This window comes from Acomys minous (assembly GCF_964271855.1).
Source record: "Acomys minous genome assembly, chromosome: 2".
NCBI lineage: Eukaryota > Metazoa > Chordata > Mammalia > Rodentia > Muridae > Acomys > Acomys minous.
In genome coordinates this window covers 145,774,355-145,793,114 of record NC_140484.1, presented here as the reverse complement: position 1 = coordinate 145,793,114, position 18,760 = coordinate 145,774,355, and the positions used below count along the sequence as shown (strand labels likewise).

General features: G+C 42.9%; 1 protein-coding gene across 1 annotated transcript; it reads right to left on the bottom strand.

Moving 5' to 3' along the window:
- Positions 1-5,037: 5,037 nt before the first annotated feature.
- LOC311591833 (small acidic protein) lies at positions 5,038-18,667 on the bottom strand. The gene is made up of 5 exons (XM_084771684.1): positions 18,451-18,667; positions 11,833-11,916; positions 8,557-8,617; positions 6,821-6,930; positions 5,038-6,042 (listed from the first exon to the last, which is right to left on the bottom strand). The coding sequence occupies exons 1-5, from the start codon at positions 18,511-18,513 to the stop codon at positions 5,815-5,817; spliced, it is 546 nt and encodes a 181-aa protein (XP_084627810.1). The 5' UTR covers positions 18,514-18,667; the 3' UTR covers positions 5,038-5,814.
- Between the last annotated feature and the right edge of the window lie 93 nt (positions 18,668-18,760).

Below are 18,760 nucleotides of genomic sequence, written 5' to 3'. Positions count from 1 at the left end.
AGAACTGGACACCGATGCTAGATCAGACCTGACAGGATTCATTCCTCTCAACATGCTGGACAATGACATCCGGCATCCTTCATGGTCCAGCACCAAGTGCTTCAGTTGCTGTTCCTCATCAGAACAGGACAGCTCCCAGGACACCTTCAAAGAAAGCTTCCAATCCCATGTGGTCCAGCATTTCAGACTGTCCCACAGAGGACTTCTAATAAGCCTGAAATTCCTCAACATTTAGAAACACAACCACCTCTCTAGCCTCATGTTTCCTACCAGTTTCACTGAGGACATGTAACTGGAAATCCTCTGTTATCCTAGTTTATATCACCATGACAGGATACCACAGACTTGTTAATTTATAAAGAAAAAAAGATCAGAATGCAGCTTAGTGGTAGAGTCTTCACCTGTATAAAAACACTGAGTGTAGGCTCTAGCAACACACACACACACACACACACACACACACACACACACACACACACACAGAGCTTTTAGCTGAGTATGGTGGGGCATGCATATAGTTACTTTAGCATGGATTTCAAGACCAGCCTGGGCAACACAGTGAGACCTCCACCCGCTGGCTTTATAGCTAACTGCTATTACACTAACTAGCTCACCAGGCCAGTGCCCTCAGGACCTGGTCCATCTTAGCAAGTAGGTTAAGGAGTAGCTCTTGCTTAACATGGTAAGGCCCTACACTGGATCTCCAGCACCACAGAAAACTAGACTCTCTTCACCCTGTGTTCCAGAGGGGACTTACAAGCACACTGTTGGGGTTTGAATAGGTTTGGCTCCACGGACTCGTGTTTGAATGCTTGGCCCCTAGGGAGTGGCACTGTCAGGAAGTGTGGCCTTGTTGTAGTAGGTGTGGCCTTGTTGGAGGAAGTGTGTCACTATTGGTGTGGGCTTTGAGGTGTCCTATGCTCAGGCTCCACCCAGAGTAAAATCCCAGTCTCCTGGCCACCTGCAAGATAGTCTCTTCCTGGATGCCTTCAGATGAAGATGCAGAACTCTGCTCCTCCAGCGCCATGTCCGCCTGCACGCTGCCATGCTTCCGGTCATGATGATAATGGACTAAACCTCTGAAACTGTAAGCCAGCTCCAAATTAAATGTTGTTCTTTGTAAGAGTTGCCATGGTCAGGTTGGAGTGATGGTTCAGCGGTTAGGAGCACTGACTGCTTTCCCAGAGGGCCTAGATTCGATTCCCAGCACCCACATGGCAGCTCACAACTGTCTTTAACTCCATGATCTGACACCCTCACACAGACATACATGTAGGCAAAACACCATTGAACATTAAAAAAAAAAAAGAGTTGTGTCTCTTCAGAGCAATGGAAATGCTAAGACACACACCATCTGAATTGCACTGAGCTAACAAATGTTTCCGACTTTATTTCTGTTAGGAGCTTTGAAAGATTGGATTCCCTGGGACCATTAAACACATGTGCTATGGGATGGCTGGCAGGCAATGTCTTTCCCTCCAGTGAGATCTTTGAGGAAGACGGAGTTAGAAAGAAGTATCTTCAGTTGCTCGTGCGGTTCTCAGCAGAGCCTCTTCAACATAGCACATCCTAGCATGATGCTTATTGGGCCATAATGACTGACACTGCTAACAAGCCAAGGAAGAAACAGGCTAAGACCAGGTTTAGGGGAACAGTAATCTAATGTAATGAAAGCTTTGCGTTGTATTGTCAAGGGTTGGCAGAAGCCACGTTGGAGTGAGAAAGGGAATGGAAGTAGGTGATAACAGAAACGGTTAGTAGCATCCACTACTGGAGGAGCCGCCAAGTTGGTTCAGCAGTTAAGAGCACTTGCTCTTGCAGAGGACCTGGGTTCGATTCCTAGCACACACATGGAGGCTCGTGATCATCTAAGAACACTCAGGCCCCAGGTGTGATCGCCACGTGGGAGCTGGGAATAAAGCCTGCATCCTCTCCTGGGGCAACAAGTGTTCTTACATGCCGGGCCACCTCGCCAGGCCTCGCTTGCTCTCAGGGTGCCAGCGAGTTCTTAGCCCTGTCTGAACTAGAGCTTTTTACTGTCTCACAGTGATCACCCGTGGCTAGTTTACCACCAACAACGCAGAGCTAGCCTGTGGGATACCTGTCCATGCCATGCTTTAATAGGCAAAAATTCGATGATATACATACATGTGTGTGTGTGTGTGTGTGTGTGTGTGTGTGTGTGTGTGTGTAGTGTGTGTGTGTGTGTGCACCACAGAGCATGATGTGTGGAGGTCAGGAGCAACTTGTGGGAGATGATTCTCAACTTCCACCATGTCGTGTCTGGGGACTGAACTCAGGTTGTCTGGCTGAGGCTGCAGCACACGTGGAGAGGCAGCCAGTCCGCCCAGTTCAGGGAAGACAGAAAGGAAAGACGTTACAGATGTAAGAAGATAAAAGACGGTCACAACTCGCAGAACATTTTTATATATTAAGAATAAGAAGTCAGGTGTCCCGTGTCGTTCACATGCTTTTAGTCAACACTCAGAAGGGAGAGAGGCAGGGGGATCTCTGAATTCCAGGACAGCCAGACATACAGACATACCCTGTCTAAAAACACAACAAAACCCCACAAATGAACAGAGTGTTGACTAGACAAAAAGAGCCAGAGGCACAGTGAGGTCCTCCAGAAGTTTTCACTGGCTTGTGGATCTTTTTCCAGAATAACCTGCAGGCCATGGGTACATGCAGAGGTGCAGCAGTGTCGGGAGCCCTTTGTCAAGGCTCTCTGTCCACAGGCGATGCTCTCGTGCTCTCAGATCCAGCGTAAGAATCACGTGAACTGCTGAGACCTCAACTAAACAAGATGTTCTGCCAAGTATACCCTCAAGGTCTTCAGACTTTCAGAAAAAATACACTGTGGCCTCAAGGCTGAGTTGATTGTTCCAGCACCCAAAAAACCAGAACACGGGATAAAGAGAGAGATGGATAAAGCACTCGCCTAGAACCCTTGAGTTCCATGCCAAAGTCTTGCGGTACTGACTGCAAGCCCTCGAGTCTGTCCTTTGTTTCCGACTATTTCTTGTCTCGGTTTCGTTATTTCTGTTCTTTTATTTCTCAATCCTTGCTACCTGATCTAGGATCTGTTCGATATTGTCAGAGAGGGCTCTGGCAATCAGGAAGGTGTGGTGTTGGAGCTGGCTGTCTGGAAGACCAGTGGCTGTGTCACCAAGCTGACAGAGCAACTGAGACCTACCCAGCTCAGAACCAAGACCTCTAAGCAGCTGGTTTCAGTGGAAAGGATTCAAAGCCCTGGGGATGTGGCTGCAGTGGTTACAAAGCAGCAAGACACATGCCTGTGTGCTGAGAGCTCAAATTTACTTCCCCATCTGAAGAGGACCCAACTTTATTTCAAGTTAGTTTCATTACACCAGACACAGGCACTGAATACCTGAACGCCTTTTAGCTACTTCAAACTACATATTTTTAGTCATTAGGGGCAGCTGTTAAGGGTGGACCTCTGGGTACAAACAGGACGAGGACATTTCTGGATGAAGTCATCAGTATGGAAAATCATAACCTTTCCATTGAGTGTCCTATTGTGTAAAAAAGAATTTGTATTCCGGATTCTCTATTGCGTTTAGCTGGTGTGCGATCAGCTGCCAAAGCATGTGTAAAGGTTCAGAGGACAACTCCAAGTGGTTGGCTCTTGACTTCTACCACATGGGGACTGAAAAGCAAACGCAGGTCGTCAAGAGCAGGAGCAACGGGCAGTGCCTGTGTACACAAAGTCCTCACTGGTTCCATTTTCTGAATTTTTAAAATGGTGGGTGTAACATAGCATACCAAGTCTTTTAGGATTTTTTTCCCCCATGGTGTTAAGGTGCCTTGGTATTCACTTATACGAGACAGGCAAGGCGTTTAACGTAGCTTAGGGACTATAGGCTGCAGGGCCTCTTAGCCGATATTCCAAAAGTACTACTACAACTGAGTTTTGTTAGTGTTCAGTGGTTATGCATGGATTAATTAAAATTGAGAACCTTGTAAATGGTCCTGCATATTTAATAGTCAATTGATAGAAATGCTGTAAAAACCTACTTATCTTCCATTCTTTTATGGTCCTGAGGATGGGGCCCAAGGATTTAATATGCTAGCAAAGCGCTTTCCCAGGCAGCTGGGTTTTTTCAGCTTTTTATTATTTTTGAGACAGTCTCTCTACGCAGCCCACGCTCCCATACACTCAAGGCAATTGTCTCGGCCTCCCTAGCACTGGACCACGGGCCAGCACCCTCTTGTTTCCTCTCTTCTTTGTTTTTAGATGGTCTGTTTACAGGTGTTTTGCCTCCATGTGTATTTGTGCACTACTTGTGTGCCTGGCGCCTGTAGCGAGAAGGGGACATTGGATTCCCTGGGACTGGAACTACAGTTGTGAGCTGCCACATAGGTGCTGGAATAGAACCCAGCCCCTCTGGAAGTACAACCTGTGCTCTTAGTTACTGAGCCACGCTGCAGCCCCTCATCTATTCTTAAACATAACCTAACTGTAATGTGCAACCACAGAGGCCGGATTTGAAAATCAGTGTTCAAACTGAAACCAAACTTCTTCAGAGTACGTTGTATGTATTGTCGATCCTCGAAGAATACGTACAGCAAGCATATGGGCAGTACCTACCTGCACAGTGTGAGGAACTGAAAAACAGCACAGAGGCCCTTTGGTCAAAACACAAAATGCAGTCTACAAATCAGGAACCACCTGCTGTGCTCGTTTTCCCACATCCAAACTTTCAAAAGGGCGGTTTTACCCGAGGCACATACTGCAGTCCAGACACGAAACACGTCAGTCCTTACACAGGCTGGATTCTCATCTTTAAGCCTGTTAAAATGGACAGTTACTCAAACTCCATCCACTAACCTGTGATGTGACTCTGTTAAGCGGTGTACGTCCTGCCTGCCTCGAGCAGCAACACGATGGCCTGTGACGCTTCCTTTTAGCCACCAGTCTAGAGGAAACTTAAGGTAAACATGGCCTCCCAGCGTCTTATTCAATAAGCCAGGTCCCCATTTACAGACAATGAGGATGAAGGCATCACAACCACATATGGGAAACTGCTTTCTCTTTATTTAGACCTTAGGAGGAAAAAAATGAACTTTGGTCACATAGTACCTTAAAAAAAAAAAAAAATCCAGTTTTACATATTTTTAAATACACAGGACTAAATGAACAGAGAAATAATTCTTCTGTAAAAACTGGCCAAATTTTATCAAAACTTTACCATACAATGAAATCAAATTATATATAAAGACATTTTGGGTTCACAGCCTTTGGATGATGTGACGGCTGCACTTCTGCCCAGTGTCCCGTGCTTGCTCTCATGGTGCAGACTGAGCAAGCGCGGACTGCCAACTATGATCTGCAGAAAGGCTGATGGCAGCATATCCATGATGGACAAGTCTGCTTCAACAAAGGGTAGTCAAGGGAACATTTCTCATGAACACGTCACAGTATCAATGAATTATAGAAGAGAAAAATAGGAACAAACTAAAGATAAAGATGAATGAGCAACCACAAAGTAAGTGTCCCCCATTAAGCGTTTACAGGGGCAAAGGTGGTGAGAGGGCTGACGATGCTAATACGAAAGGAAGCGGAGTACAGTATTTATTTCTCATTTTATACAACTCTGACTCTTTACAAAAAGATTCTAGTCATGCCCGGAAGGTGTAACCCATGGCATTTGAAAGCAAACACTCTTTGTAGTTATTTAAAAGGGCCTTTTTAAAAATTATAATACAAAGGTCTGTGCTCTATAAGCAGTCCTCCACTGTGCATTATAACAATAAGGCTTACTTTTAATACAAAGACTAAGTGTTTGATAGTTATGAGCCGCTGGACTTGACAAACATCATCTTATAATTGCTCTTTGCATCTTTTTTGCTCTTCGGATCTTCTGCATCATCAGGATGCTCAGCAGCATGGAGTTCCTCTGCAGACTCCTCCTTCTCAGACTCAGAATCACTGTCCGAGTCATCTGGACTCTCAGCATCAGGTGAGTCGTCGTCATCGTCATCTCCAGCCACGTCACCTTCTCCATCATGATCTTCTACCTAAAACATCCATCAAAGGCCTATTAAGGAAAAACAAGCACCGCTGGCCAGTATAGAAACTGGGACTGTTGTATTAAAAACAGCTCGCTTAGCTGGGCATATGGTGCACACTTTTAATCCCAGTACTTAGGAGGCAGAGGCAGGTTGCTCTCTATGAACCTGAGTTCCAACAGGGGCTACAGAGTGAGACCCTGTCTCAAAACAAAAACACCCTGGTCCCCACCCCTCAAAACAACGCAAGAGTCCACTTTACAGCATTAAGTCACTATTTCATAAACCACATTGAAATCTCTGGCTTCTGAGGAAGGACTCAGGCAACTGCTCAGACTTGAAGGGAAGCTTCCAGGGCACTGCCGTGTGTCCCTCCTCTAGCTTGCAAAGTACTGACTTTCTCTCCCTGAAACAGCATCTGCTAGTAAGTTAACACTGCGCCAGTCATTACACATCAGCACACAGTACAGAGGCCACTCAGGTGACAGAGAAGAAAGAGACCTAAGCTAGGATTTTAAATTTACACAAAATATTTTATCTTACAAGCATTTTTCATACCCATTAAAAGTGTGCCTAGGTTAAGCAGAATTTACACTAAGCCAATGTTAGAAAACTCATTTTAAATCCTTAAGGACACCGCCCTGATTATCTAGTGACAGAGATGTGCTGTAAGAGTTTTAAGGAGGTGGCAAGAAAGCATCCTCCTCTATTAGGATTCCTGGCTGCTTTGGCAACCCAAACACCAAACTGAAACTGATGATGTCTAGTCAGAGAAAAGAGCCGCTACCTCACTGAAGCCAAGTCCACAGTGCCGCCGGTATCGTCCTGATAATTTACTGTCCATGCTCTGCTGATACTGAGACTCCAGTTCTTCATTAATTTTCTTGTCTTCTTCCCCTGCGTGTCCATTGTACTTTGGTTATGTTTCAGTCAAATTAACAAAAACAGTTGATTACACAAAAAGACCCACAACACAGAGGCTATTCTATTCAGGGCTGAGCTCTCTAACTGTGCCTAACGTCACAATGCATCTCATGGACGGTTTCTACAGCACAGCAGTAAACTGTCAGCAACAACACAGTAGTGGACAGACATATTTATGACGACTTTTATAAGCCCACCGTCTGAATTAAGGGTCTAATGACCACTCTGAGGTCATTTTCTCCAAGTCCCCCAAAAACCTCCAATAAACAAGAGCATCTGTGTTTGAGTAGAGAACAAAAATGTGAGCAACTCCGCCCAGGCACTCAGGGTCATCTCACAGTGGCAGCAACGGTACTGCCTGCCTGTCTGTGCTTATCAGACAATTGAAACAAATAAACTATAACACCCAAGTTGTTTAACGATGCAGCATTTATGTGTTTGCACTTACTCTGCACTATGAAGCAGAGCAGTAACAGGCCTGTGACCCCACTTAGAGCTGACGCCCCAATGGTGTGCACTCAGGACTGGGCGTGGGCTTCAGAGCACAAACCTGAAGCAATTTTAAGTTCCAATCCCACATCCTTGTGCTTTGGGTTATTTTTCTTCATGGACCTCTGGATGTTTTGGCATTTATTATCTAGTGAGCATACCAAGTGCTGTCATGGCATTTTCATGCATGTATGTCATTTATTTTGTTATAATTCTCAATTTTAAGAGAGGAAGTGTTAAATGCTAAAATGCCTTTCCATTTTGCAAAGCTGATGTTCTGCCTTATGGAACAAAGTAAATTATTCTGAAATAATGAATGTCAGAAAAATGAACAATCAAATGATTTCTGAAATATACCATAGAAGATAGGTCGGCATAAAGTTAAGTGTAATTCAGTTAAAGTTCTTGTTACATTTAATAAGACTATGCTTTTAACTAATAAAAAACAAGATTAATGTTTACTTTCCAATGGACTGAATTAAAATACAATTCATTAACAACAACAACAACAACAAAAAAAGCAGCCCCTCCTTAGGCCGGGCGTGGTGGCTCGGGATGCGGAGGCAGGCGGATCACTGTGAGTTCAAAGTTCAAGGCCAGCCTGGTCTACAATGTGAGTCTAGGACAGCCATGACTACATAGAGGAAACCCTGTCTCAAAAAACCAAAACTAAAATAAAACAATTCATTTTCAGTTTTTATTAAAATTCTTTTCTCCCCAGGGCTTACGAGATGGCTCAGAGGTTAAAAGCCCTGGCTGTTCTTCCAGAGGTCCTGAGTTCAATTACCAGCAACCACATGGTGGCTCACAGCCATCTATAATGAGATTTGTTGCCCTCTTCTGGTGTTCAGGTGTACATGCAAGCAGAATACTGTATATATAATAAATAAAGCTTTTTAAAAAATTTCCTGTGTGTGTGTATACACACACAAGTACATACATACATACATACTTTTTTTTCTGGTGCTGGGCCTAGCACATGTTAAGACAACTGTTTTACCAATAGGATATATTTCTCTTGAAATGCTTTAATTAACAGAACTATGTACAGAAAAGGTCAAAATAATATAGATCTAGTACCTCTATTTTAATTATGTTTTGCTTCCTTACCTGTTCGGAAGTGAGATGTTGACTTGTGATCTCCTATAACAAGACGACCAGTGTGTTCTTTCTGTAAAAAGGTATAAAATGTATTAAAACTCGAAATTACTCATTCAATATAATTACTATGTAATGGAAAACATTCCAGGCTTCTGTAATATTCTGAAGACCAAAGCATAAATCAAGATCTCTGTCTTTATGGAATCACATCCTAGTAAAGGGGAGGATTAGAAAGAGACACAAATGCAATCAGTAAGTAAATTGTACAATGCCAGAAGGCAGTGCCACCAAAACAAAACAGAGAATAAGGTGACAGAAAACTAAAAGGGATAGAGATCAGGCTGGACTATTTTGGGACAAGGTCTTACTATGTAGACCAGGCTGGCCTTGAATGCCTAAGAGATCTGCTTCTTCCTGCCTCCCAAGTGCAAGAATTAAAGGTGAGCCCCACACCTGGCACAGGCTGCAGTTTGAAATGAGATGCACAATGAGAAAATTAAGCCAGCCCAAGAATTTTCTTTCCTGCCCTGACCACAACCCTGCTCTGTCTACACAGCTCCTGGAGCCTGGTCTGAGCACCAGGCTGGCCTGCAACTCAAGAGATCTTTTGGCCTCGGCCTCCTGAGTGTTGGGATAGAGTCCTGTGCTACCATCACGCCTCGAACTAGTGATTTTCTTTTCTTTCTTTCTTTTTCTTTTCTTTTTTTTAAAATTTTTTAAAGACAGGGTTTCTTTGTGTAGCCTTGGCTGCCCTGGACTCGCTCTGAAGACCAGGCTGGCCTCGAACTCATAGAGCTCTCTGCCTCCCAAGTGCTGGGATTGATGGCATGCACCAACACGCCTGGCTGAGAACTACTGGTTTTCTTAAAAGCCTTAGAAAGCTTAGAAAGCAAAAATAAATAAATAATGTATATTGAAAGTAAAATAATAAACTTGTAATGTACCAAGCAGTAGAAAATGAAAATGACCATTATTATTTATAATATGTCACAAATAACTAGCGAGTTCTTCATATTACAACAAACCCTCAATTTCAACCTGTCAAAAACAGACCTTAAAACAATTTAATACAAAACATAAAAATACTTGAATTTAAAATAACTATAAAATAAGTTTCATTATATTAGTTCAGTCTACTCTTTACAGTTCCTATTTCATTTCCTAAAGTATAGAAAGGATCCACAAAGAGGGAAAGATTACATGTAATTCCAAAGAAACATGAAAAGCACCCACCCATGTCTGAGCCTACGTCTGAGCTCCACCTCTAGTCGTTTAGGCAAAGAGTTAACATAATGGTAGAAAGCCCATTTACTGGTCACCAAATTGTACAGATTTTCCTAGGATTTTTCCAGACAATATCTCTCTGTGTAGCTTTGAGTATCCTGGACTCGCTTTGTAGACCAGGCTGGCCTCAAACTCACAGTGATCTACCTGCCTCTGCCTCCCAAGTGCTGGGATTAAAGGCGTGCACCACCACGTCTGGCTTGTTAGGATGTTTTAAGCACTGTCAGAATTTTCATTCTAATAGTTGAATGTGTTCCCTAAATTATTACTCTATATACCTATAACAAATCTTTAATTTGTAGAAGCCAAAAGAAAGTTGTGTACTATAAAAAACTACAAATCATTAGGAAGCAAGGAGCATTAATTCCCTACAGAAATGCTTCCTGAAAGCTGTGAGGATCTGACTTCCTCAGGCCCTGTCCACTCAGAACCCTTTGCTAGAATCTGGGAACTTGGTCTGCAGATCTGCCCACTTCTTTTTTTGGGAAGGTTTCTTGTGCAGTGAAGCCAGAGATCTGGCCACCACCCCTACCCTCCACTAACGATTCTGTGTTAGTCTGAGTTTCTTCCAGTACACAACAGCCCTCACCACATCACCATCTGTGATACCCAGGACCTGGAATGGTGCTGCCATGTAGTTGGTAGTCAGTAACTGCTGGTGAAACGCACCAGGGCTTTCCATGTACAACAAAAACAAACGGAGGCTGGAGAGATGGCTCAGAGGTTAAGGGCACTGCCTGCTCTTCCAAAGGTCCTGAGTTCAATTCCCAGCAACCACATGGTGGCTTGCAACAATCTATAATGTGATCTGATACCCTCTTCTGGCCTGCAGGTGTACATGCAGATAGATCACTCATATACATAAGAAATAAATAAATAAATAAATATCTTTTAAAAAATCCAACAAAGCCAGGCGTGGTGGCGCACACCTTTAATCCCAGCACTTGGGAGGCAGAGGCAGAGGCAGGCGGATTGCTGTGAGTTCGAGGCCAGTCTGGTCTACAAAGTGAGTCCAGGACAGCCAAGGCTACAGAGAAACCCTGTCTCGAAAAATAAAAACCAAACCAAACCAAACCAAAAACAAAGGGTGGGTTCATCTTGGGGTGCTGAAGTAAGAAAATGTTCTCCTGGGCTATAGAGACGGCTCAGCAGTTAAGAGCACTGACCGCTCTTCCAGAGGACCCGGGTTTAATTCCCAGTGCCCACATGGCAGCTCATAACTGTCTATAACTTCTGTTCCAGGGAAATACGACACTCTTACATAGACATGCAGCCAATGTACATAAAATAAAAAATTAAAAGAAAGAAAAAGAAAATGTTCTCAATATACTTTCAAATGCAGTTTGTAAAACAAAACTGCTAAGAAAGGTTTTCAAAGAGTGCTTTCTTAGCACCTGTAACTGCACATTTAATTAAACTGGGATGTTTACAAGATAAATACAACATTTCTTTTCTTCTTCTTCTTCTTTTATTTAAGACAGGGTTAGTTTCTCTGTGTAACCTTGCTGTCCTGGACTCACTTTGTAGTCTAGGCTGGCCTCGAACTCACAGCGATCTGCCTGCCTCTGCCTCCTGAGTGCTGGGGTTAAAGGTGTGTACCACCACGCCCTGCTAAATAAAACATTTCTAAATGTCGGCCTCTGATAAGGGGTATTTCTGAAGCTGCTACTTTAAGGGCTATGAAATACAGGCATCTGACTTAGGCAGAGGCTATAACATGCTTAGAAATCAATGCCTTCTGTGAAAATCATCAGGCAGTAAGCAATCAGGTGAGTCTACACAAATCCAGTTTTCTCCTCTAGCCTCCAGCCACACTGCCAAAGGGGGCAGAGAAGCCCAGACTGGCCCAGAAAGAGTATACATTGAAAGTGCTTGATTAGGCTAGGTGTATTTCCCAAAGGCAAAAATAAATCAAGCAGAAGAAAATGTAACCACCCTCCTCACTTAATACAAAAACACAGTTGTTTTAAAAAGATAAAAACATAAACATACAATGCTTACCTTTCCTGCACCCATTAGTCTCAAGAACTTTTGTTTTCTCTCTTCATTGCCCAAGTCTGCTGCCTCCCAATTGCTAGATCCAAGCTGCAAGACATTAGTTATATTGGTTTTTGTTTCTGTATTTACAAATACTCAAATATTTAAAGTCGATCTGCAACTCCAAGTTTTCCTGGGTCTTAGGAAGTTAGTCAGTGTGTCCCACCTGAGCTCTGCTGGGCCACTTCTCTCCCTTAGGACAGAACCCGCTCCTTCTGCTACAGCCACCGCTGTCTACAAGGCCTGCACACGCCAGACTCACAGTGTGCTCTTACATGACTGTGTACACGCCAGACTCACAGTGTGCTCTTACATGACTGTGTACACGCTCTTGTTTCATGGGTCCTCAGCTCCAGGATGCAAATCTGTGACATCCACGGTGAAGCATTTTTGACACCCACTGTTCTACACTGAGCTGTGAAGGGGATGGAGCACCTAGTACCAGAAGGCTGCCAGGACTGTTAACCAAAGCTTTAAAACACTGTGGGTTTGGGCCAGTGAGATGGCTCAGTGGCAGAAGGTGCTGGTCGCCAAGCCTGATGCCCTAAGTTTGATTCCTGGGATCCCCAAGGTGGAAGGAAGAAACTGACTCCCAGGAACTGTCCTTTGATCTCCCGCTATGTGACATGGAATTACTGAGTGTGCATGTGAACACACACACAGACACACACACAATGTATGAAATCACTCAAAAAGTACACTTTGCTGATATTCTAAAGGACAGCATGTCGTCATAATCTTTCAGGGTTTGAGAAGTTACAACTAATTTTTAGACCCAAAACGTTATAATTTTGATTCTTTTTTTTAAGAGATCTTCCAAAGAACGAAAATAAAGTTAAAAAAAAAAGACTAAAATCCATTGTATCTTTCAAGTAACAAGTCCACTAAACCCTTTTGTCAATTTAAGTCCTATAGAATCTTAGTAACTATATTTTCTCTACATTTTGAAAAAAATATAAGATTTCATTATAGTGTATCAATCACTTCCAGCCATACTAAAAATGACTAAAAGTAAACAGAAGAGCAGAAAACATTTGGCACTATGTTGTGTCAAATACTTAATATAAAAATGTCAAGTCATCATGGCTCTGTTGGGATAAATTTTAATTTTCTACCCAAAAAGGAGAACACTGATAAAAGGCATTTTAGAACCAAGATTTTAGAAGTGGGCTAGCAAGCTGGCTCAGTGGTTAAGAGCAACAGATACTCTTCTAGAGACCTGGGCCTGGTTCTCAGCACTGACGAGGCAGCTTACAGCTGGCAGTAACTCCTGTTCCAGTTAATCCAGGCCTCTTCTGGCTTCTACGAGCAACAGGCACACATGTGGTGCACAGACATATATGTAGGCAAAATGCCCCCACAAAAAATTTAATAAGTAATAAAAGAAAGCAAAATAGCAGGTAGTATAGAATTATAGGCAAAAAATGAGAACGAAATTATGTGCAAGTAAGTAAGGAGACTGATTCTTTGTATCATAAACTCCTAGATGAGTTTTCCAACCCAGGAATCAATGTGAGCAGAAACAGGAATAAGAGAATATTGTGCCCTTACCCAGAAAGCCCCTCAATGGGAAGGGCTCGTTTTGCAGAAAGAGTTTCATTTTGCAAGAAGAGCTGGGCCGTCTCATTTTTCTAAAAGGACGCTTGCCTTTTACTTCATCTTTTATTATATGTGTGCAATATTTACTTGAGTTGTAGTGGGCAAAGGCTAAAGGCAGATGTGCATACAAAGGTGACTACCATAAAAAGATGACATAGAAATGAAGACATTCAATGGATTGATCGTTCTAACTATATTTATAAAAAAAAAGTGAAAATATTTTACAATTATGAAACAAAGGTGAAAAAGTTCCAAAATATAAGAACTCAGTTTTCAAAGAACCCAAGTATTAACATTTGACTATGGAAATGTAAGAAGTAGAGCTAATGATGAAACTAAACCTATTAGAAATAGATAGGCAACCTTTAACCCTAAGCTCCAGGTCATGCACGATGCTAATGAGCAATCTGCTATAGTCACAGGACACTTTTAATTCCCAGCAACCACATGGTGGCTCATAACCATCTATAGTGTGATCTTATGCCCTTTCCTGGCATACGTGCAGATAGAGCACTCATCTACATTAAGTAAATAAATTTTTAAAGTTTTGATTTGTTATTGCTAAAATTATATTAACATTCTTAGTAATCACTGATATTCCCCTTTCATGTCTATGAAAATTATACATGAAATATACAGAGTTTTTAAAACAATGAGAACTCCTCCTCCTGGGTATATGAATGTTAAAGCATGTGTATCACAGCAGACCCACTTGTTCTTCTAAATTACATTTGGCAGAGGAAATTCTATGATCTCATAATTTTGTTGCCTAAGTTACAAATCTCTATTCCGTTCCATGCGACTGCAGATCTTTTTATAGATTAATTAGTCTTAACTATTTCTATACCTCATTATGATAATAAGTACCTCTACTACCCCAATTCTTTTTTTTTTAAGATTTATTTATGTATACAATGTTTTGCCTGCATGTACACCTGCACGCCAGAAGAGGGCACCAAATCTCATGATAGACAGTTGTGAGTCACCACGTGGTTGCCGAGAATTGAACTCAGGACCTTTGGAGGAGCAGCCAGTGCTCCTAGCCTCTGAGCCATCTCTCCAGCCCACTACCCCAATTCTCATTCTCACCAAACAACTTGCCCTGTGACCCAAGACTGACATTAACTTAGTTTTGATATGCCTGGTGTGATGGTGCATACCTATAATTGTGAGATGAAGGCAGCAGAGTTCTGAATCTAACTGCTTGGGGCTACATAGAAAATTTAACCCCAGCCTCAGCTATACAGTAGCCTTGAATTAAGATCCCAAAGGCTGAAGACACAGCTTGGTGGCAGAGCACTTGCTTAGCATGAATGAGATCCTGGGTTTGAGTCCTAGCACCGCAAACCAAACTAAACCACCATCACCAACTAAAGAAACCATCTCAATAATGCACTAAGAGTTGCATACAGGGGACTGGAGAAGAAATGGCTTAGAGGTTAAGAGCACTGTCTGTTTTTCCAAAGGTTCTGAGTTCAATTCCCAGCAAATACCTGGTGGTTCATAAGCATCCATAATGAGATCTGGTGCCCTCTTCTGACATGTAGGCACACGTGAGGGCAGAATACTGTACAAATAATAAGTAAGTAAATCTTAAAAAAACAAGCAAACAAAAAATGAGTAGTACAAGAAAAAATTGCATACAGGTTAAGAATCTAATGTGGAAACCTGAAAAGCTCTGACTGCAAAGTTCTTTTGAATGCTAACACGGCACAAGTTACTCACCTGACCTCACGAGGTCAGTCACAGTGGCAGGTGGACTCACAATACTGTGTATAGCTGCCTTCAGGCACATCTGTGTAAGTATGCATGAAATAGGTCACTCTCCTATCTACACTCAGACCTTCCCCTCAAGACAGCTCATTATGAATATGCAAATGTTCCCAAATCCAACAAATTCTGAAACCTGAACACCCGAGCTGCAATCTTCTTTAACTTACAAACCTCCCACTTCTGCTCCTTCTAAAGCAGCGGGTCTCTAAAGCTGAGGCTCCTCTGCAGGCGGCTCAGCAGGCATTTACACTACAACTCACAACAGTCATGCAGTAGCAACAGAATGATTTGTGGCTGGGAGTGATGTTAAAGAGCTGCAGCATTAGGAGGGTTGAGAACCACTGCTCTAGAGCTTCTCCAAACAGCCCACCATGCAAATCAGCAAACAGGCCCTAAGGACACCAAGGCACAGAAACTGAGTGAGCTGCTCCCATGCTCTGGCACAACTTCTGCTTCTTTCACAGTGTACTGCATGGGACCAAATTAGCTAGTGTTCCACAAGCCACAGTTGCAAGACTGTAAAAAGGTAAAACCACAACTATCTACAACCCAACGTTTCCAATTCCCCTCCTACTACAAGAACAGAGTCAGGCTAGGGTGTAGCTTATACACAAGGCCCAGGTTTCAATGACTAGCACTCACATCCCCACAAGAACATAGCAGCTAACATCTTGACAATGGTTTTTTTTTTACCTAAGTTACTCTATCTTTTACAATCTCTAATCTTTTTTTTTTAAAGATTAATTTATTATGTATACGGTGCTCTGCCAGCATGTATACCTGCAGGCCAAAAGAGGGCACCAGATCACATTATAGATGGTTGTGAGCCACCATGGGGTTGCTGGGACTTGAACTCAGCACCGACCTTCGGAAGAACAGGCAGTGCCCTTAACCTCTGAGCCATCTCTCCAGCACCACCATCTCTAATCTTAATTTGCTTTTAAAGCACTGGGTTTGTCTGTTTGTTTGTTTGTGGTTCCTCCTTTCCAAGAACAATAAGCACCTTTTAAAAATGCTGTTATTCTTAAATACAGCGCCTGACAACTATTTGTGACTCTTTTCCTCCCATTCTGATAAAACAGCTTTCATTCTCCACTTCAGCCAAACCTACGAAACTCCAATAAACTCTTTTCATTATTCCTCACCACAGACTGCATCAACTTTGCTCCTCTTATACATATCCCACTGACTACATACTTGAGATTACTTCTATGTCATCATTTTCCTAGCATTGTATTCTCTGATGTACTATTTACTTCTAGTATCTTTTTAAAGTGTTTTGTTACCCTCAATTATGTGTGAAGTCATTGAACCAAAAAAAAAAAAAAAAAAAAGAGAACCAAAAATCTTTTATATGCAGTGGATATTAACATTTACTATTAATTGATTTTCTACAATTACCAGTATTTTGAAAATAAAGATGAGCTTATAACCAACCAACCAACCAACCATGCACAATAACATACAATTAGCAGAAAAATTAATAAACATATACAAAGAAAACTGATGTAAGAAAACTACTGTTGGCCAGGAGTGGTGGCATACACCTTTAATCCCAGCACTTGGGAGGCAGAGGCAGGTGGATCACTGTGAGTTCGAGGCTAGCCTGGTGTACAAAACGAGTCCAGGACAGCCAAGGCTACACAGAGAGACCCTGTCTTGAAAAACCAAAAACCAAAAACCAAAAAAAAAAAAAAGAAAAAGAAAAAAAAAAGAAAGAAAGAAAAAAAGACCACCACCGTTAAGGGACAAGTTACTGTATAATACCCTGGCATTAACAACACGATCATTGTTATGATAGTATAAGCAAAGTCCCAGGTCCCAATCTTGAAGTGCAACTATAATCACCTTTAAATACAATAGTTATAAGACTTGAAATATTTCAAAACTCCTCCTCTAGCGCAGAAGTTATTTTTGAGTCTATTAAAGCAGGTATGCTAGCAACCAATTCACAGCTAATGTCAGAAGGAAAACAATGTGACAGCTCCTTTAGACCTACTTTAAAGTCTAGATCACTAAAAAGACCTAGACAAATTCCTAACAAATGCAGAATGGTTGTATTAACAATGTAAGATCTCAATTCTAGTAGCAGGGAGGACAGGGGGCATGAACAAATATCCTCGATAACCAGTCATATCTCCATTAAAAAAAATCTGATTAACTAAAATTTATTTAGATGTCCTCACGATCCTGGTCCTCGCTCCCTTTTCCCACCAAAGGAAGGCGGTTCTTAGTATTTTACTCTCTCGCTAACTACAAAATAGTTTGGGAAACCTTTTATTGATCACAAAGGACTTATGAAAGACACCAAACTGCTCTAAAAACTACAATTCTGAAGCTGACAATGTATTAACTAGTTAAATGAGACCAACCTTCATCTATCTCAAAGATGACTTCCCCATGCCCCCTTCCCACTAGTTTCCCCATCAACGTTCCCTACGTATCTCACTATAGAAGGATCTAATTTTACATGTACAAGCTGCCTGCAGTTTCCATGACACCATGCTAGAGCTAAGACAATATAACATAAGCATCCTCTTAATTAATCTTTCAATTCCAGGATCTGGCACTGCGGTCAGGATTTAACAGGGTTAAGGGGCTACGCTGAAGGGATGAGAAGGAAAAAGGTATCTGACACGAAAACGGGCCTCCGGGTCTCACCGCCTCTGACGCCCCTATTAGTCCCTTACCAAAGTGTCTACCACAACCTTCGGCTCAATCACGCTGGCCTCTGCCTACTGTGTGTGCCTGGGGCAGCGAAGGGGAGCAATTACCAGCACACTGCCAACACTCATCCAGGCAGGAAAATCTCTCCAAACGTGATTAAACATTTCGCCACTGTCAGAGCATTTTAAACCTAAGTCAGGGGTATGACATATCTATGCTGAAACCCAAGAAAGGAGCTTTGCCGCCCCCCCCCCCCAAAAGGCAGAAACATCTGACTTAAAGGCTTTTCTTTTCCCACTCTTCTCAATATTTCCTTCCTCAACTCCGCCATCTACGCAGGTCTCTGGATCTCAGCTCGGGGCCTCTTCAAACCCTCAGATTCTAGTAATTTAAAAAAAAAACAAAAACAAAAAAGAGAGAGAGAGAGAGAGACGTCCATCCCTCGTTTGCGCCCCTCCCCTCGGGGGCTTCCTCCTCCGTCCACCCTCCCGGCCTACCCCTACGGCCTCCGGTAGGCCTCAACCCTCATCCATTGTTATTTACATCGTCGTCGGGGGAGGCGGAACGCTTCACCCCGTGCGGGTGAGACTCCCGGGCAGCACTCATCGTGGCTGGGATCCCGACGGGGGATACGCCGAACACACTCGCAGCTCTCTCTTCAATCGCGACCCCAGCAGCCCTCGCAGCCACCGGCCCAAGCAGCGCCACTCAGAACGCCGAGCCCCTCCGGGCCTTCTCCGCCACAGTCGTCACTGCCGCGGCCGCTCGCCACCCCGGAGCACTCCGGGAGTTGTAGTTTTTCGGACTCGCTCTTTACCTGGCCAACTAAGCCGTCTTTGGTACCTTGAACTAC

What these genes read in the sequence shown, in the direction of transcription:
- LOC311591833 (XM_084771684.1), bottom strand. Translation starts at nt 18,513, where the DNA reads ATGAGTGCTGCCCGGGAGTCTCACCCGCACGGGGTGAAGCGTTCCGCC. An exon ending in GACTAATGGGTGCAGGAAAG is followed by an intron (nt 8,618 to 11,832) that starts GTAAGCATTGTA and finishes ACCTTTTTACAG; the next exon opens with AAAGAACACACTGGTCGTCT. An exon ending in GTGGACTTGGCTTCAGTGAG is followed by an intron (nt 6,043 to 6,820) that starts GTAGCGGCTCTT and finishes TGGATGTTTTAG; the next exon opens with GTAGAAGATCATGATGGAGA.